This window comes from Panthera uncia, chromosome A2, assembly GCF_023721935.1.
Source record: "Panthera uncia isolate 11264 chromosome A2, Puncia_PCG_1.0, whole genome shotgun sequence".
Lineage (NCBI taxonomy): Eukaryota > Metazoa > Chordata > Mammalia > Carnivora > Felidae > Panthera > Panthera uncia.
The window spans coordinates 3,408,273-3,427,711 of NC_064816.1; the positions used below are offsets into that span (position 1 = coordinate 3,408,273).

General features: G+C 64.3%; 1 protein-coding gene across 9 annotated transcripts in view; it reads left to right on the forward strand.

Annotated features, from left to right (window-relative positions):
- Nucleotides 1-19,439, forward strand: part of KDM4B (lysine demethylase 4B) — a 103,745-nt gene that overhangs the window by 17,935 nt on the left and 66,371 nt on the right. For 8 of the 9 annotated variants that reach the window (XM_049639655.1, XM_049639647.1, XM_049639649.1 and 5 more), the window contains 4 exons: nt 559-724; nt 5,897-6,072; nt 6,561-6,675; nt 9,560-9,753. In XM_049639655.1, the coding sequence (XP_049495612.1) occupies nt 559-724; nt 5,897-6,072; nt 6,561-6,675; nt 9,560-9,753 (651 nt within the window). Of the gene's footprint in view, nt 1-558; nt 725-5,065; nt 5,212-5,896; nt 6,073-6,560; nt 6,676-9,559; nt 9,754-19,439 lie in introns of those variants that run through there. The other variant, XM_049639654.1, reaches the window with a different exon arrangement.

Genomic DNA, 19,439 nt, shown 5'->3' on the forward strand with positions numbered 1-19,439 from the left:
CCTCCCTGCTTGGGATGGGCCACCGACTGCCTCGCTGGGTCCCCTTAACCCCTGGAACGCTCGCTCGAGCGTTCCGTGCGCCGCTCACAGCGGGGCCGCCCGGGGGAGGGGTTCTCCTGCTGGCTCGGGGGTGCACACCGTGAAGGGCACACCCACACACGGCCTCACTCACCTCCGAGGGCCTCTGCCGCGGCTGCCGCGGGCGCGGGTATCGGCTCCGAGGTAGACGCGTCGATTGGAAGCTGATGCTGGCGAACCTGGATCCAAAATCCCCCAGAAGGGCAGCCTTGCTTTCTCGGGGCCCTTGCTTTGAAATTAGTGCTCTGGCCGCCAGTGGTGCGTTGGCTTTGAGAACTAGGGCGCCTCTGTTTTTAATTAGTTGAAGTCATTTTGATTTTTTGTGCCAGTGCGGAGATGGAGTCTGTTCCCAGGCTCCTCTCTGGCCCTGGCCTAGCTGCGCGGGCCCTGCCTTTGTCTTCCCGGGGCCGCGGTATCTTTAGCGTGTTGGGAACGGTGGCGGCACTGACACGCTCACGCTCTCTCGTCCTTCCCTCGCAGGTGTGACGGTCCCTCGGCTGCAGCCATGGGGTCTGAGGATCACGGGGCCCAGAACCCGAGCTGTAAAATCATGACGTTCCGCCCGACCATGGAAGAATTCAAGGACTTCAACAAATACGTGGCCTACATCGAGTCCCAGGGAGCCCACCGGGCGGGCCTGGCCAAGGTGGGTGACGCCCTGGGCCCGGTGCCGCTTTCCACCAGCCTCGGCCCCGTGTGTGCCCCGCGGCCCCGGGTCTGGCGTGACCGTGTCCGGGGGCGGCGGGCACCCATTCGTGGGTTCGCGGGGCCGCTCTGACCTCATTTTCAGCCGACGTTACGGAGTTCTTCCTGTGGGCCCGGAGTCACAAATGAGTTCCGCGGCCCCTGTCCCTGTGGGACCCGGTGGTGGGGACGAGCCCCGGGGGCGGTGGCGCTTGGCCGAGGGCGGGCGACGAGAGCCGGCGCCGGGCGCCGCGTCCCTTTCCGCGGCAGGTCACACCTGCGCGCACGTACGTGTGTGGGCGTGCGTGACAGCAAACACACGAGGACGGTCTGCGTTGTGTTTTTACCGTAAAAACTATGGTTTCTTCGTGTTCGTGTCACCCGGTAGTTTGGAGGATTTGTAACCAGTCTGCCTGGAGTTCTCGTCGCTGCCCGTACGACTGCCTCTCCACCTAGGACACCTGCTTCTCTGTTCTTGCAACCCAGGGGCCTGTAAACCTTCTCCACAAAGAGCCAGGCGGTGGGGCAGCCTTGTGGGGGGGGGGGGGCAGTCTCTGTCCCATCACCCGGCTCTGTCGCCTTGGGAACCTGTAAACCGAGAGGCGTGGCCACGTGCCAGTAAAACCGGTACTTGGGGGCACTGAAACGGGAAGGCCGTGGAATTTTCACTTGTCCTGAAATCTTCTTCTTTTGTTATTTTTTCCATTTAAAAGTGAAGAAAACCCAACAAGAAACGGTCAGCATTCTTGATTCTCGGGCTGTGCGAAAGCAGGCGGCGGGCGGGATTTGGCCCAGGGTGTGCTGCCCCCTGGCCGCAGCGAGGAGAGTGATGCCTTCGCCTTCCCGCCCCTGCCTGGTTCTGGGTGGCTTTGTTGCCAGTGTCGGTCCCTCTCGTGGTGAGGGTCGCGCCTTTGATCCCAGCCTAAGGACGCGCGGAGGGCAGCGGGCTCGCCGCGTCTCCTTCCCGCCCTCCTTCTTGATTTTGTTCGTCGTACGCGAGACGGTGTGGACACGGCGTTTCCTCCGCGTTGGGGACCCGAGCCCCTGCTGTCCCGTTAGCTTCGCTTCTCCCTGTAGCCTCCTTCAGCCGGAAACCCCGGGTCCTGGGTTCTTGCAGGTCCCGGGGCCTTCTGCCCAGCGGGCCACCGTCAGGGGACGGTTTCTTGCCTGCTCTGCCCCATCGAGGCGCCCTGTCGCGGGGGCCCCGGGCGGTGGGCGTGGGCCTCCTCTGCCTTGCCCCTGTCCTTGGCCTACATGTGCTTTCCTGGGACGGCAGCCCTTCTGGTTCACGGTGTCCCTCGTGCTGGGAGGCGTGGCGAGGTGCCGTCCGGCGCAGCTCTGCCCGGAGCCCCGTCAGGCCTCCGCGGCTGTCATCCCTGCTTGTTCCTTCTGCCTCACTGTCTCGGGCTCCGCCTTCCTGGCTGGCCCCCTGGCCTGGATACTCCTGAGCTTTCTGTGCCTGGTGCCGTGGCGGCTGCGGGCTCTGTGTCCGCCGTGTGGACCGTGCGTGCGCGCGCCTCTGCCTTCCTTCGCTCTTGACTTCTCGGCCCCTGAGCTTCCCCTTTGTGCCCTGGTACCCCGGGACCCTGTGGTAAGCTCACGTACCGGTCGAGTCAGTGTTTGCTGATTTAGACGGAAGGAAACTGTTGGGACCGGATGTTTTGCGAGGCGGCTGTTTCTCGAGTCCGTTTTCCCTCTGCCTTCTGCGTTCCACGCTCCTTTCAGGGAGTCCGTTTGCTGCTTTCTCTGACCGGTGGTCACCTACGTGTGTGGGGAGGTGAGGGCCGCGTGGGGCGGGCCCGGGCACGTCCTGAGAGACGGCGGCAGTCGCGCCCTCCACACGTGCACACGCGCCCCTGCTGCCTGCCTGCCTGCCTGCCAGGGACCGCGTCCCTCAGGGGCCTCCCTGCCACTCCGTGGGGACAGGCGGGGACAAGGAAGCGTCCTTGGGCAACCCCTGCTTCTTTCACAGGGGGGCCCTACCTAGGCTCTCAGGGCTGCTGGCTTTTTGTTGTTGTTGTTTTTTAATGTCCGTTTATTTTATTTTTGAGATAGAGTGTGATCCGGGGAGGGTCAGAGAGAGAAAGAGAGAATCCCAAGCAGGCTCACACGATCAGCACAGAGCCCGACGTGGGGCTCGAACTCACGATCCGTGAGATCATGACGTGAGCTGAAATCAAGAGTCGGGTGCTTAACCGACTGAGCCCCCCGGGCACCCGAGTTGGCCGCTGGCCTCTTTGGAGAAGGGACCTGGTGTCCTCCTGGCCTGAGAGCGTTCTGCTGATGCCCGTGTCCCCTCACCCTGGTCGCATCGGCCTTGACCGCCCTTCTTAGTTGTCCGTGTGGGGTGCCGGGACGTTTCTGTTTCATCAGAGCTGTATCTGTCTCTCCCGCAAGGCTCGGTAGGGCCCGGGGGAACGGGCTGGGGCTGTACATTCAGTAGATACAGCTGGAGCCCGGGCCCAGGACCAGAAGAGGCTCTGGGACTGTCAGGGTGCCCCTGTCACGTTCCCTGGCTGCTCTGTGCTCTGGGGCCAGTGCCCAGCTGGGCCCCTGCCCTCTCAGGCCAGCGCTGGGCCTCCCCGGGCTCCTTGGGGAGCGCGGGGCGGGGGGACCAGGGCGGGGCATGGTGTCAGGTCCTGTGGGAGGGGGCAGGGGCTTCCGCGCTCGGGCGCACCCCTGGGGACTGTCCCTACGGTCCGGTGGCTCCTCCACCCAGGCCCGCAGCCTGCGAAATGGCTCTGGGAACACGAGGGGTCGGGACAGAGGCCGGCCCCTCATTTCGTTTCCTCTTATGGGGGCTCCCCCTGCCGCGCGCCTTCTGGCCCAGCTGCCCAGACACCCTGAGCCACCCTGAGCCACCCTGGCACTGCCTCGTTCACCTGGGGAGCGTGGCCTTTCTGTCCCTCTCGGCCTCGGCTGCGGCTCGGCCTCAGGAGCTTCGAGCAGGGGTCCGTCCGCTGGCCCGCCAGGCACCGAGGGGAGGAGCCAGGGTGCTCCCGTTTTGGCCCACGATACCCGTGAGCGGTTGTGCGCCCGGGAGCCTCCTTTCAGACCCTGGTCTCACAGAGATTTGAGGACGTCAGGCCACAGCATGTTGGGCCCGCTCCGTCACGTGCCTTTTCCAGAACCTTCTTAGTGTGTGGCCACGCCGGTGTAGCTCATGAGGGCCCGAAGCATCCCTCTCTGGTTTCCTGATGTTTTACACGGCAGTCGAAAATTTGGGGGTGATGCGTTCGGTTCGTTTTAATTTTTTTTTTTACATTTATTTATTTTTGGTAGAGAGAGAGAGCACGAGTGGGGGTGGGGGGCAGAGAGAGAGCGGGACACACAGAATCAGAAGCAGGCTCCAGGCTCCGAGCTGTCAGCACAGAGCCCGACGCGGGCCCCGAACCCACGAACCGTGAGATCGTGACCTGAGCCAGAGTTGGACCCCTAACCGACTGAGCCACCCAGGCGCCCCGTGTTTGGTTCATTTTAGAGCCTTAATTGACGGACCGGCTTCCTCCAAAGGAACTGAGTGGGTAGACTCCCCAGTTCCCCGCGGTGAACACATTTTGGACCAGATCCAGGGCCCTTTTCCCGCAGGAGGAAGTCCAGGCTTCTTTATAAGAAGGGGGTTCAACCTCCATGGTTCAAGAGCCACTCAGGCTCACAGCCCTTCGTCCCAGGACCCGTTCTCTCGGAGAGCATCTCGGGTGCCCCAGCCATAGGCTCTTTCGTTTGTATTTGTGGCATTTCCAGCCTCCAGCGTGTTAGCTACTCGTTATCACCTGACTCGTCTGATTTTTCACTTGAAATCTAAGAAAACCATGGACTGGCAGGCTGAGCCCCACACCCCGTTGTCATGAGGCCTCACACCAGACGTGGGCACCCAGGGCACTTACCGCAACTCTGGGCACAGAGTAGGAGGGGGGACGTCCCCAGAAAAGGCCTCGATTGAGCAGCCGTGTCCCCATTTAATGAAAATCAGGGTTCCCGGCTTGGGCACTGCTGACCTCAAGGTGGGTCATTCCCTCTGGGGGCGTCCTGGGCACTCCCGGGGCCTAAGCAGCACCCCGCATCCATGCCAGGAGATCGTGACGGCCATGGGTGTCCCCAGAAATCGCCCAATGTCACTTGGGGGCAGGATCCCCCTGGGTGGGACCCATTGCCTTCTTCTAATGGCTGTTATTTACTCTTGGTCTGTCAACAAATCCAGCAGTGCGGACGGTGGAGGTGAGCCTTTCTGTTGTTAATAGGTGACTGGAGAGTAAGTGTTTTTGTTGCCAAGCAAAACGTTTTCTAACACCGATGTGTATAGGGGAGTCCTTGGGGATGGTGAATGAACTGCAGCCGTTCTGGAAGCCGTCCGCAAACTCAGCATCGGTGTCGCGATGGTCCTCCCTGGCCCTCAGCTGGGTGAGGCTCGGGCCTCCCCAGAGGTCTTGGCTGGCGCGCTGAAGGCAGGTTGGTTTAGTTCTTTTCCCAGAGCTGTTGGGTGGCCCGCTGGGTGCCTGGGAAGGAGATTTGTCGTTTACAAACACCTGCCCAGGACAGGGGCCTTCACAGAAGTGCGCCTGGCACCCAGGAGGCCCCTGCCCGGCCCGGAGGCCTCGCCCGGCCCAGGAGGGGTAGGAGGAGGGCCGGGAGCAAGCTCAGCAGAGACCTGGCCCCCCTTCTGCCTAGGGCGACACTTCCCGCAGCCCTCGTGTCCCTCCTGGAGAGGGGCGGCGAGGGCTTGGCCCAGAGCTGCAGTGCGTGTGCTTTTCCTGAGGCGGCCCTCCCAGGTCTCGTCCCCCCCGATTTGTGTCATCGTCACCCTCCTGCCTTCGGCGCCTCACTCACTCTTCTGTGTCTTTGCACGTGGGCCTTGTCGCCTCTCTCCAGTCTCCTTGTGTCTTCCGGGGTCCTGGCCCGGCTGGTCCTGAGCTGCAGGGGGCCTGATGGGCAGTGTCGGGAGGCCGGGGCCGTGGTGCCCGCGGCCCCGCACAGACCACCTGGGAGTTTGATGAAGCGCATAGAAGGTTCCGGGTGCCCTGAGGCGTGCGGCCCGGACACGCCCCCAGGGGGCCGCCGCTGGTCTCCGGGGCAGGGCCCTGCGTCCTCGGCCCGCGTCCGAGGCGCCGCTGAGTCGCCCCTCTCCGTCTTGCAGATCATCCCCCCAAAGGAGTGGAAGCCGAGGCAGACGTACGATGACATCGACGACGTGGTCATCCCGGCCCCCATCCAGCAGGTGGTGACGGGCCAGTCGGGCCTCTTCACACAGTACAACATCCAGAAGAAGGCCATGACGGTCGGGGAGTACCGCCGCCTGGCCAACAGCGAGAAGTACGCGGCTGGGGCTGAGGCCGCTGTGGGGACGGGCCCCGACGCCCGGCCTCCGAGGGGGAGCCACACACCCTGAGGGGCCTCCGTGGCCCCGTCCACGGCACACGCACACACACCTGCACTGCGTCCCCTCCCTCGCTCCCTGCTCCTTTGTGCGTTTCCGTTTCCGAGGGCGGTCTCTCTGCTCCCAAGCCCCAGCGCCCCTCGAGGGCAGGGCGGCGGCCGCCTCCTCCTGCGGCCCCCACACAGCCCCGGCCTCTCGGCTGAGTTTGGAGTTGAGGATCGAGAGGACCCTCCGAGCCCCTGCTGTCCCGGGTGGCTGGCGGGGCGGATGGGGCGGGGGGGGGGGGGGGGGGGGGGGGCGGCGTCCCAGGCGGGGCAGCCCCACCCCTTACGCGCTCAGCCTCCCGCGGCCACGGGGCGTGTTCTCCGCCCCGGGGATGGGGGTGGGCCCCACGGCCGCGTTCAGGGCGCTGCTCCTCCCACAGGTATTGCACCCCGCGGCACCAGGACTTCGACGATCTGGAGCGCAAGTACTGGAAGAACCTCACCTTCGTCTCCCCCATCTACGGGGCCGACATCAGCGGCTCCCTGTACGATGACGTGAGTACCGGGGCCCCCGAGAGGCTCCGGGGGCGTGACGGACGCCGTGTCCTGTGAACCGTGGAGGGAAAGGCGCACGCGTGGGACTCGATCTTGAAACGTGGGCGCTAAGACGCCCCGGCAGGCTCGGCTGGCTTTTTGTCCGGGCTCCGTGCACGTCCACATGCCAAGTCTTTGGGGGGCGGGGGCGGGGGGAGGAAAGGAGGAATGCAGCCGCGTTCTGATTTGCAGAATCTTTCCTACGAGATCATCAGCCCCTCCTGCCCTGATCGGGCGCCCTGTCCCTGCAGCTGGACCAAAGCAGCCCCGTCACAAAGTGGTCTTCCGGAGGCCACACGGGGCATTTCCTTCCTTCTGCCAGGGGCCTCCTAATCCCCAGTTACTCTCGTGGTTTTCCTCTTGAATTCCTAGTGCTCCATCATCCGGGAAACCTGGGGATGTTCCAGCCCCCGTGCTGGGCTGGGAGGACCCTGGGGGTGCCTGGGGCAACGGAGGGGCCTCTGCTGGCTCCTCAGCCCTTGGACCTGATGCTGGCCTTGCCCGTCCAGGGGTGTAGACCAGGCATTGGTGGAGACGTGGTGCAGAGGCCCTGCACAGATGCTGCTGTTCAGCACGCGGGGGTTTGAGTGGGACCCACCCTTTTCTAGGGGACGCTTTATTAACACTTATGGGACCTCCGGCAACCCTGGGAAGGATCTACTGGGGTTGATGTCCAAGCTCCTGAGCCTGACTCTCTCCTGGGTGTGCTCTGCCCTGGGGTTCTGCCCTGGGTGGCCCCTCAGCTGCCATCTCTGCCCCCCGCCCCAGATCGTCACTGTGAAGGTCCCTTCTTGCTGGAACACACTTCATCCGCTCAGCCGTGCTCCTCGTGAGGGCAGCTGGGGGTGCCCCTGAGATCTGGGCTGGGGTCCCAGCTGGCGTGGGTGGGAATAAAGCCCCCTCCTGAGAAGGGCCAGGACCCCCCCCCCCCCCCCCGAACCCATCAGGACAGGTCGTGACTTGTGGTTCCCAAGAGGTGTGACTGTTGGGTGGGTCCCAGCAGTCTGCCCACCTTGGGGAGCCTGTCTGACCTGTGGCCCGCTGGCCTTCCAGCTAGAGGGTCCCACTGTGCAGCGTGGGTGGGTCTGCTCTCCCAAGCTGGGCACCAAGGGCGTGTCAGGCTCGAAGTGAGCTCACCCCTGGGAACCTGAGGGAGAGGCCCTCGCCCTGGGAGGTCAGGGACCGAGCTTGCTCCTGGTCCTGGTTCCCCCTTCTTGGACCTCGGTTTCCCACATCCAGCTGCTGGTCCTGTGGCAAGGGAGTCCTGGACAAGGAGGGTCCCTCTCCCTGGGACCCTGAGCTCATCCACTTGGCCCGGACCCCAAAGCATTGGCAAGCTTGTGAGGCCACGTGGCCAGGCCTGAGGGCAGAGTTGCGTGCACCCTTGGGTGTGGCGAGGGCCAGAGGACGGGGATCCCAGGGGCCCTGTGGGGCACACACACATTTAAAAAAACTTATCGTTATTATTTTTTACATTTACATCCAAGTTACTTAGTATATAGCGCAATAACGGTTTCAGGAGTAGAATCCCGTGATTCGTCCTCTACGTATAACACCCAGTGCTCATGCCAACAAGTGTCTTCCTTAATGCCCCTCACCCATTTAGCCCATCCCCCTGCCCACCACCCCTCCAGCAGCCCTCAGTTCTGTATATTTAAGAGTCTCTTATGTTTTGTCCCCCTCCCTGTTTTAATATTATTTTTGCTTCCTTTGCCTTAGGTTTGTCTGTTTGGTGTCTTATATTCCTTATATGAGCGAGGTCACATGATATTTGTGTTTCTCTGACTAATTTTACTTAGCATGATACTCTCTGGTTGCATCCACATTGTTGCAAATGGCAAGAATTCATTCTTTTTGATTGCTGAGTAGTATTCCATTCTGTGTGTGTGTGTGTGTGTGTGTGTGTGTACCACGTCTTCTTTGTCCATTCATCCATCGACGGACATTTGGGCTCTTTGTTTGGCTGTTGTTGATGTTTATAAACATGGGGAGCATGTCCCTTCGAAACAGCACACCTGTGTCCCGTGGGTAAATGCCTCGTAGTGCGATTGCTGGGTCATAGGGTAGTTCTATTTTGAGTTTTTTGAGGAACCTCCAGGCTGGTTTCCAGAGTGGCTGCACCAGCTGGCATTGCCACCAACAATGCAAAAGCGATCCTCTCACCGCATCCTCGCCAGCATCTGTTGTTGCCTGAGTTGTTGATTTTAGCCATTTTTGCAGGTGTGAGGTGGTATCTCATTGTGGTTTTGATTGTATTTCCCTGATGAGTGACATTGAGCGTTTTTTCACGTGTGTGTTCACAATTTGGATGTCTTCTTTGGAGAAGTGTCTATTCTCAGCACGGCTTTCACCTCCCATGATTTTTTTTAAAAATATTTTTAATGTTTGTTTATTTTTGAGAGAGAGAGAGAGAGACACAGACCGAGTGCAAGTGGAAAGGGGCAGAGAGAGAGGGAGACACAGAATCCGAAGCAGGCTCCAGGCTCTGAGCTGTCAGCACAGAGCCCGGTGTGGGGCTCGAACCCACCAACCGTGAGATCATGACCTGAGCTGAAGTCAGACGCTCAACCAACTGAGCCGCTCAGGCGCCCCGTCACCTCCCATGATTAACGCACAGCTCAGTGTGGAATCCGGAGAAAGTCCTGCCTGACTGCCTGGCCTGGGGCTGGTGTCTCAGGGGGGTTGCAGACCCTGGGGCGGGTTTAGGGCCGACCGCTGGCGCTCGGGCCCTCTGCGGGGCCACGCCGTGGCCTCCCTGTGCTGCCGCCGGCGTCTGGGGGTGGCCGGGGCCCCGGGGGTGGCTGGCCACCAACCGCACGCTCAACCGTGTGCGGGTCGCCCGCAGGACGTGGCCCAGTGGAACATCGGGAGCCTGCGGACCATCCTGGACATGGTGGAGCGCGAGTGCGGCACCATCATCGAGGGCGTCAACACCCCCTACCTGTACTTCGGCATGTGGAAGACCACCTTCGCCTGGCACACGGAGGACATGGACCTTTACAGCATCAACTACCTGCACTTCGGGGAGCCCAAGTCCTGGTGAGTGGCCGCGGCGGCCGGGGCCGCGGGAGGGGCTGCGGATCGGCTCGTCCGGGGCACACGGGGTGGGGGTGCCTTTGGACGACCCCTCGGGGACACGGCTGGGCCCGTGGCCGGGCAGGCGGAAGCTGAGGGGCGTCTGGCCCTGTTGGCTCCAGGGACAGTCTCGGTTGGTGACGAGGGGATGTGTGTCCCCAGAAACGAGCTTCCTGCCCCCCACCCCCCCCAGAGCCTGTGGTTTGCTACCCGTGGAGACTATGGGGGTGGCATCCGCGAAGTGTCTGCTGTGCTGGGGGCTCTCCCTGGGGCCGCGGGCCTGGGGTGGGCGGCTGTGAGCACTGAGCCTCCCCTGGCCTCCCCACAGCGGCTCCAGGCCCCCTGCAGTCAGGGGCGCGGTGCACCCACTGGTTTGCCGGGCTGGTGTGGGCGTGCGCCCCGTGGGCCACTCTGTGAGCCGTGGGCCCTGCAGGCTGGGCCGAATATCCAGCGCGACCCGTGTTCCGGAATCTCCGAGCCGAGCGCCCCCTTCGCACCCAGACTCTGCTGCAGGACGGCCGGAGCCGCCTTCTGTGCAAGGCTGTCTTTGTTCACTGCTGTTTCCAGCAGAGATTTCTGAGCCGGGGCTTTACACCTCCCTGCCTCTTCCCAGCTGTCTCAGAAGGTTCTGTTATTCTGTTACAGTAATCATCACAGCTCAGAAGGAGCTGGGGGCGGGGGGGGGAGCCCCCCCCCAGGAGCAGAGCGTGGCACTCCGGAGCTCAGCCGAGTGCTTTTGTGTGTGGAGACGGCAGGGGTGGGAGGGGGTTGCACAGCCCGGCTGGGGACCCAGGCAGACCCTGGCCGAGGTACCCCTTAACTTGGTGTCCCAGCTGACAGCTGGGCCCTGAGCGGCTGGGCCCGTGCCCAGAGGCATGGGGGGAGGCCACCCCCGGTCCTTTTAAGTGTCAGGGACGCCCCGGAGCCCTTGCCAAGGCGGGTGGGCGCAGGCGCTCTGAGCAGAAGGCTCAGACTCCGGCAGGAGGCCCCAGAGGGGAAGCCAGGCCTCCCGGTCCAGGTGTTGGCCGTGTGACCACCCTCTCCTGACCTCTGATGCTGGCACGGTGGAACCCCGGCCCTGCTGTCCGGCCGTGGGCTCCTGCCCCGACAGGGAAGGATGAGGAAGCGTTAGGGCTGAATGTGGCCTGGGCTCTGTGTGGGTTTCCCGGGGCGGCTGTAACCGATGACCGCTAGAAGCTTATCACGACACACGTGTGTTCTCTGACACTTTTGGAGGCCAGGAGTATGACCCTGGTCTCACCGGGCTACACCCAGGCGTACGCCGGGCAGTTCCCACCCCCGTGCCCCAGGGAGGCCCGTCTCCCGCCTCTGCCGGCTTCTGGTGGCACCGATCCCTGGCCCCGCAGCCCCTCCTCTGTCCTCACGGCCAGCAGCGTGGGGTCTGCCCGTCTGTCTGCCTCCGTCCCGTGAGGACTCGTGAGGACGCTGGCCCCCTGGGAACGCAGGGTCACCCCCGCCTCTGGGGCCTCGACTTAATCCTGTCTGCCGAGTCCCTGTCCTGTGTGAGGTGACGTGCGCGCAGTTGTGGTGATTAAGGCGTGGACATCTTCGGGCCGCCGTCCTGCGGGCCACGGGCCCTCTGACCTGTGCCTCGTGCTGCATTGTGTTACGTCGGGGATTTGCTGGGATCCTGTGACGACTCCACGGGCTTCTTCTTTTCGATCCATTTATCTCTGTGGCATTCCGTGGCTTCGAATCCGCTGTTGAGCATTGCAGCCTCTAGCTGGGAGGCGGTTACCCTTCAGGGAAAACTTGCAGAGAGATGGGTGGGGTTGGTGATGTCCATTTCGCAAAGGCCTGGATCTCACACCCCGCGTGGTCCTGAGCGTGTTAGTGGAGGCATTTCCTGGAGGGCGGCGTCACCCCTGGGCTGCCCAGGGGGTTACCTCGTCTCCCCCCCCAAATCCCCCCCCCCCCCGTGGAGGCCCCGGCCCAGGCCCCCCTGTGGAGAGGGGCTGCCCTCTGCCCCCACCGGCGTGGGGCGTGAGGTGCTCCTTCCCCAGAGCCTCTGCCCGGCAGCCGGCGTCCTCCCGTGGGCCGTGGCAGGCTGAGTGCAGACGAGCAGCCTTCTGGCTCCCCGTACAGATCCACAGGCTGGGGCTGTGTGCGCGTGTACGTGTGTGTGTTCGCATGTGGGTGTGAGGATGTGCGAGTGGTGTTTGTGAGCGTGCGTACGTGTACGTGAAAGTGTATCTGTGTTTGTACGTATGCGTTTGTGTGTGAAGGTACACGAGCATACGTGTGCGTGAGCATGGGTGTGTACGTGCGTGTGCATGAGTTCCGTGTGTGAGCGTGTGTACGTGTAAGTGTGCGGTCGTGTATTTGTGGCGTATGAGTGTGTGTGTGCCGCGGCCCGGCTCGCTGACACGATGGTTCCTGGTGCTGCCGGGGGCGGCGGCGGGGGGGGGGGGGGGGGCGTCTCAGTCCTGACCCCGCGTGGCTCCCCCAAGCGCCACTAGATGGCGCCCCCACCCTTCCGCACTGGCTGCCGCTTCCCGCCGTGGAAATTTCCCAGGTTCTTTCATCCTTTTTATGGACTCCCGGCCCTGAGCGCCCCAGAGGCCCCCTGGGACCAGCAGCAGGAGGAGAGCGAGGACTGCGGGGTGGGCAGTGGGAATGCTCAGCCCCCCAGCAGACGCCTGGGTTTTGGCCCGGGGCTACTAGCGAGAGGGATCAGAAAGGGAGGAAAAAGCCCTTAAAGCCCAGAACGAAACCAATAAAAGAAGCCACTGCTGAGTCCTGGCACGAGCTGGCCAGAGGCAGGTTGAGCGCTGAGCCGTGGCCCTGCCTGAGGATGGGGTGGCCTTGCCTGACGTGGGGCGAAGCGTGGGGTGGGCGGCGCGGGTCACAGGGCGGTTGACTTGGGAAGTGGCCGGGGGAGCCCAGGGAGGCGGCTGGGCCGGGCCAGTCTCGAGAGGCGAGGACTGGCTTCGAGGGAGACGAGGGGGCTCCGTGAGCTGTCGGTGGGTGGGAGCCGGCCCTGGAACATGGAGGGTAGCAGCCCCTGGCCGATGGGCAGCTGACAGGCAGGACTGACGGACTCCCGGCCCTGCACGCTCGCCCCCTGTCTCTAGCGGTTTGGTGTTCTCCAGGCCACAGCCCAGCATGCTATCCCCTGCTGTCCACCCCCCCCAACCCCTCCCTGCCCCGTTTCCACCCCTTCGCCTCAACCCAGTCCTGACAGCCCTAGGCAGCAGTCGGCGAGGCAGGCATTGGGCACAGCAGGAGTTTATCTCAGGGAAAGAATGTTCTGGAAGGCAGCTTGACCTTGGTCTTGGTTCTGGTCCTGAAGGCGGATAGGTTGCACGTGGAGGTCCCTCATGCTGACTAGGGGTGGCTGGCGGGCCGTGTGGGAGCCGGCTCCCGCGCCCCGTCCTCTGCCAAGCTCCCTGCTCCCCCAGCCGGGGCAGCTCTGCTCAGTCACCATGCTGGCAGCCTTCCCGCCCTCCCCCCAAGACCAGGGTGCCGGCCCCAGATGCCGGCAGGGCGCCCCACACTCATACCAGCTACGTCTGCCGCTGCATCTCCCCGCCAGATGGGGGACCCCGTGAGGGCAGGGCCCTCTGTCTCCTCTGGGTCCCCAGCCCCCAGCCGGAGCCTGGCACAGAGAGGGGGCCCGGTGCTGGGGCCACAGTGGCCCCTTAGCCTGTTGGGAGTGCGGCACCGCCCCCGTGGGAACCGGCCTTCCGGGCGAGATTCCTCTAGGCCACCCCAGACACCAGCCCGGGGGGTGGGTGCCGTGCCTCTGGTCCCCGGGCTGGTGGTCACGGAGCTCATCGGCCCCCAGGAGGGCGGCGCCCCTGCCCGGAGCACGAGGGTGGTAGGGAGTGGGGGGCGGGGGCTGCTCCCTGGCACGTGGCTCCCAAGCACCTGTCTCCCTGATTGAGCCGCCCCGCTCGCGTCAGCAGCAGCTTAATTGCAACCGTTCCTGAGGATCCCGGTGGCATCTCTTGTAAGTGTCGCCTTCCTCAGGTTTACGGCGTCTTATGAGGCCTTTCTGGGTCTGTTGCTACTTCAGTAGTGATTTGTGGGTCACGGCGGCGGGAGCAGCCTGGTGTCGGTAAAAGCACGGAATTGCTTCAAAAGGCCGGCATCGGGTAGTGCCGTCAGGCAGAGGGCTGAGAACATCCGCCGCGTTCGAGTGCTTCAAAACCCCTTTTGAGTTGGGATTTAAATAGACCCGGCACTTGCAACCCCCTCCCGCCCGCCGGCCTCCCCGGGGCCCGGTCAGTCAGCGAGGCCAGGAGGGGCGGGCACGGGCCCGCGGGGGACGGCTGGGCCATTCGGCCCCGATTCGGGTGGCGCGGCCCGTGCCCGGGTGGTGGGGCGGCCCGGGGGCTCGGTGTCCAGAGAGGGGAGCCGGACGCCTGCCCTGGACCCGGGCCTTCCCGGAGCCCCTGGTGGCCGTTTAGCTGGAGGTGACGTCCCACGGCCTGTCCCGGGGCCCCTGCACCAGATGGGCCCCCGCAGCCATTCCCTGAATCATCTGGCCCCTGTGGGTCCCGAGGCTCGTCAGCCTGCGGGTGGGGCCCTGTGATACGCCCAGCTGGCCCGTTTCTGTTTCGCAGATGCAGGCCCGCGCAGGGCACGGCACTGCCTCCCGCCGCTCCCCTGGGCCCGTGGGGCGGGGTGGGGGGGGGGGAGTAGGTGGAGGATGTGCCTCCCAGAGGCCTACTCAGGGCCCCTGGGCGGGGACAGCTAGGTTGGCCCCAGTGTTTGGGCCGACCGACCGACCGACCGTGGCCTTCAGGCCCGTGACTCAGCAGCCTCCCCCGAGGGCGGGGCGCTGCCGCAGTTTCCCCGCCGCTTCCCCAGCGCCTCCCTCCTGCTCTCTTTGCCTGGGATGCGGTCTTTCCGGTTGTCCTCACGCGCCCCGGCGGGGAGCACGCGTCCTCAGAGCCACACGCGTGTCGCGTTCACGCACGTCTGCACACGCACGTGCTGTGCGCACACGCGTTCTCTCGTGCACGTGTACGTGCGCCCGTGCGGGCTCCCTGCCCCGGGGGCTGGGGAGAGGGTCCCTCGGATTGTGCTCCCGCAAAGGGCACGGAGCCCCGCTGGCTCACGCAGGGCCCCGGGTGTGACGAGTGGATCCTTCTAAGTAGCGTGTGGGGAGGGAGTTGGGGGGGGGGCACCGGGCGCGCTGAGAACTTTTCCTGTGGAGCAGCTGCCCCTAGAGTTTTCCTCTGGGATTTTCCCTCGGGGAGGTTTCTCAGGAGAGGGACTGGGCAGCTCTCCTTCTGCCACGGGGAAGCTTGGGTCCCAGCGGGCACGGCTGTGGCTGCCCGCGTGTGCGTTCGTGCGTGAGTGTGTGCACGTGTCTGCATTTGAGGACACGTGCTCCCTGCACGAGGGGGCACAAGGGAGGGGAGGGCATTGTGGGCGCGGGTGCGGGTCGGCTTCCACGTTACCTGCTCTGTGGCTGCAGCTTGGGTGAGAGGCGGGGCGGACGTGCTGGGTCCCAGGTTGGTGGCTCTGTTGCCCAGGGAGGCGGGGCAAGGCTCTTGGGGGAAGGGGGCCGCTGGGCTGCTCCCTTGCCCTCTGGCTGTGTGCCTCCCTGCCTCCCTCCCGGCTGTCCCCGGACCTGGCTGCAGGTGGCGCCGCTGGACCACGGTGCCCGGCCAGTGCGCCCCCTGCCTGGTCCCCAGGGAGCGGGACCGGGAAGTTGGGGGCGTGGGGTGGTTGATGGAGCCTCAGGAAGCTGCCGTGGGCAGCAGCCTTGGTGGCCGGTGGTGGAGAGCGCCGGCATCGGGCGGGGGGGGGGGGGGGGCGACGGGAGGGGCCTTAGAGACTTCATGGCTTCTGAGAGCCTGGCTCAGCGGGGACCGGGGGGTCCCCGTTTCCTGACTCAGGTACAGCCCTCATCCGGCAACAGGAGTAACTCCTCCCAGCCGCCTGGCTCTGGCCCACGAGAGGCTCCGTGGTGGCAGGGAGGGCTCGGCCTGCCGCCAACGTGGATGGAAATCGGTAGGAGCCTGACGGCTTCACAGATTGGTTTTAATAACTCAGCTTCCCAACGCTGTGTCCTGTCACCCGGACACGTAGCAGAAGTGAAATAGATGCTCTCCATCCCCCCTCCCTCACCCCGGCCAAACCCCCATTTGGGCATCTGGGGACAGAGGCTCCCCCCCCCCCCCCCGCTGCCCCGGGCAGCTCAGTGTGACCACGGTGTGGGGCAGGGCAGGGGGTGGGAGCGGGGGAGGGGGGGCTGGATGGAAAAGAGCCACCAGGATGCCGGAAGGAAGGCAGCTCTGTCTGTGCCTTGTTAGCAGCAGGGGAGCCCGCCAGGCTCCTCTTTCCCTAGCCCCGGGTCCCGCGTGTGTGAGAGTGACAGAAACAGCCACAGAAGGAGGGTTTTAGAGCAGGGAGGTCCCCCGAGAGCAGATCCCCACTGAGGCTGGAGGCGTCAGAGCCCCGTTGATGAAAAGGTAATAGACGAGGTGGCGGGCGGGTCCCTGAGCGCGTCAGCACGCCGGGGTGGGGAGCGGCTGCCCCCCCAGCATGCCTAAATCTGATGCAGCGCGGCCCGGGCCTGCAGCCGGAGTCCGTCCGTGGCCCACACGGCCTTGCCCCAAACAGGCCACTGGGGAAGTTTCACGACGGGGCCCCCTTCTGCCAGAAGGTGGCTGCTGTCCCAGGTGGCCGAGTGAGGCCCCGAGAGTGCTGAGTGGGACCAACTGAGGCCCATCTTCCCGGCCCGTGGGTTCTGGGTCAGAACCTCTGCTGCCTCTCGCTGGGCTTGCCGCGGCCCTCGGCTTCCCTGTTGGAGGCACGGGGCCTTGGGCAGGCGGGGAGAGCCTTCTTGGTCCCCCTTCTGGAAGCTCCTCCTTGAATGGTGACCACGACCAGGGCAACGGCACTGATTGCCCTTCGTTCCGTTTGTGCCTGAGTCATGTGCCCTCTGTGTCCTTGCACAATGCACGCGCGTGTGCTTGGCTTCAGAGGCGAAAAGTCCCGCCTCCCGGACCCCCACCCCCACCCCCCCGAGTGGGCAGCCTGCCGTGTCCGGTCACCCTAGGGCGTGCAGATGTGTGTGCGTGTGGCCGGAGGACCTGGCGCCCCGGGAGGTCACTAAGGGCCACCTCACCCACAGCCACGGGGAGGGGGGTCTCGGCTGGAGCCTGGCATCAGGCCGCCCGCAAGGCGTTGGGATCGGTGGTTTGGCCCCGTGACCGGGAGGGCCCGTGCGAGGGAGAGCTTGTGGGAGGAGAGCCGTGTTAGGCCCCGCCTGGGTTCCCGCCCCGTCGTTAGGGAGCCCTTGGCCCAGCTAGGTCAGAACCACGCTTTCATCCGCGACGCCGCCGGCCCAGGCTTTCTGTTCGCCCGGGTGTGCGGCGAACCTAAAACCGAGCTGATCTCGGCGTCGGCACGTTGACCCCTGAGGCCGCGGAGAGCCGTGCGTCTCAAGCCCGGGGGGCCTGGTGGCGTCGGGCTGCGAGGACAGGAGCCCGCCGTTGGCGACCACAGCGAGTACCGGGGGCGCTTCTGGAGGAGTTTGCCCGGCGTGGCGCAGCGCACTGCGACCCCCACGGCGCGGCGTTTGTCCGACTCGCTTCCTCCTCGCAGCCTCACTCGCCCCGAAGCCTCACGGCCTGTCGCGGCTCCGGCAGCACCTGACAGCGTGTCGCTCGGGCTGGACCAGGGGACGCGGGAGGCCCGGCGCGTTTCGGGGCGCCCTCCCGGGGGCTGCGCTCGGCCCCTGCGTCTCGCGGCACGCCGGCGGGGACGGGCACGGTCGGCGTTGCGCACGGATCGCGCGGTGATTTTAACGTCGCGCGAAGCAGGGGAGGGTCGGTCTTCCGCGAAGGAAAAATCTCGCCTCACGCTCTCCTCGAAAGCCGGTGAGAGCGAGAGAGCGAGCGGGGGCTCTGCCGGTTCCGCGGGCGGCCTGACGCATCACGAGCCCCTGGGCAGCGGGCGACGTTGCGGAATGGGGCTCCTGGTGGGGGCGGCGGGAGGCCCCGTGTAGGAGCCCCCCTCCCCCCCCCCACCTCCCCACCCCCATCCCTCCCCCCCCCCCCCCGCCCCTGGGGGAACGTGCCACTGCGGGGCGCTCTCTGCCTGTTTTCCTCTTTCGGTGGCATGTTTTGTTAGAAAAAGACTTCAGCTTTTAGAGCCGTTCCGGTTTTATGGAGACACCGAGGAGAAAGTCCAGGCGCCCCCGCCCCGCGCTGTTCCCCCGCTGGGACCTCCCGTCAGGCCGGAGCATTGGTCACGGTTAATGGACCAACGTTGATCCGTTTTTCATAAGTAAAGCCCACGCTTAGGTCCTAAGCGTCCCAGGTGCCCACGTGACGTGGACTCGCCCGTCTCCTTGGGCTCCTCTGGGCTGTGGAGGCTTCTCCGACTTCCCTCGGTTTTGATGCCCTGTGACAGTTTCGAGGAGGCCCCGGGCAGGGTTTTCTAGAAGGCCCTTCCTTGGGTGTGGCTGCGGCTTTTCTCGTAGTGAGACTGGGGCGATGGGTTTAGGGAGGAGGACCCCCCGAGTGAAGCGCCCTCCCCCTGACACCACCCCGGGGGTGCGTGCTGTCACCGCGGCGTTGGCCTTGGTCCCCCGGCTGAGGTGGGCCCTCCGGTGTCTCTCGTGTAAGTGCCCTCCCTTCCCTGTTCCCATGCCGTCCTATCTGAAGTGTACTCTTGGGAGGAAGGAAGGAAGGAGGGACGGAGGGAGGGAGGAAGTTTCCAATATCGGAAAAGGGAATGGGGGGGGCGTCTGGGTGGCTCGGTTGGTTGGGCGGCCGACTTCAGCTCGGGTCGTGATCTCGCCGCCAGTGAGTTCGAGCCCCGCGTCAGGCTCTGTGCTGACGGCTCGGAGCCTGGAGCTGCTTGGGATTCTGTGTCTCCTTCTCTCTGTGATCCTCCCCTGCCCACGCTCTGTCTCCCGCTGTCTCTCAGAAATAAATAAACGTTAAAAAACAATTTAAAAAAAAAAAAGGGAAGAGTGAGCGGAACAGCCTCGTGCCCCGTGCACGCAGTGGACGGACGTGAGCATCCTGGCACACTCCTGTTGGGGGGTTTTCATCTCTCTTCTCCCTCCTTCCCTCAAGTTGAGGTGGCTTTGGTTTGCTGTTGCTGCACGAGTGGGCTCGTGGCCTGCACTGATTTGCTCACGGTTCTGTAGGTTCTGTGGGCCAGCTGGGTCCTCGGTTCAAGGTCACAGAGGCTGGAGTCCTTGCCGGCTGCTAGCTCTGGGCTGTCGGCATCTAGAGGTCACTCAGAACTTGCCATGTGTCCCCCCCCCCCCCGGCCCCCATCTTCAGGCTAGCATGGGATCCTCTCCTGAAGAAGGGCCCTGCCCCTTGTGAGGGCTCACCTGCTTAGGTCAGGCCTACCCGAGGTAATCTCCCTATTTTAGGGTGTCCTGATGTGGGACCTTAATTAGAACAGGAAAAATCTGGCACACTAGGACCAAGGGCAGTTAATTGCAAGCGGGGGCCGGAAGACTTAGGGGCATCTGAGAACCGCGTCTGCCATAAAGAATTTGTTGTGAAATATAACGCGGTACAAAAGTGTGCAAAATGTGTATGCGCCCCGAAGATACGTATTTACGTGCCGTGTACCGCATGACTGTGCGGCCTGCCCCTGTGTAACCTCCCCCCCCCCCCCCCCCCCCCCCCCCCCCCCCCCCC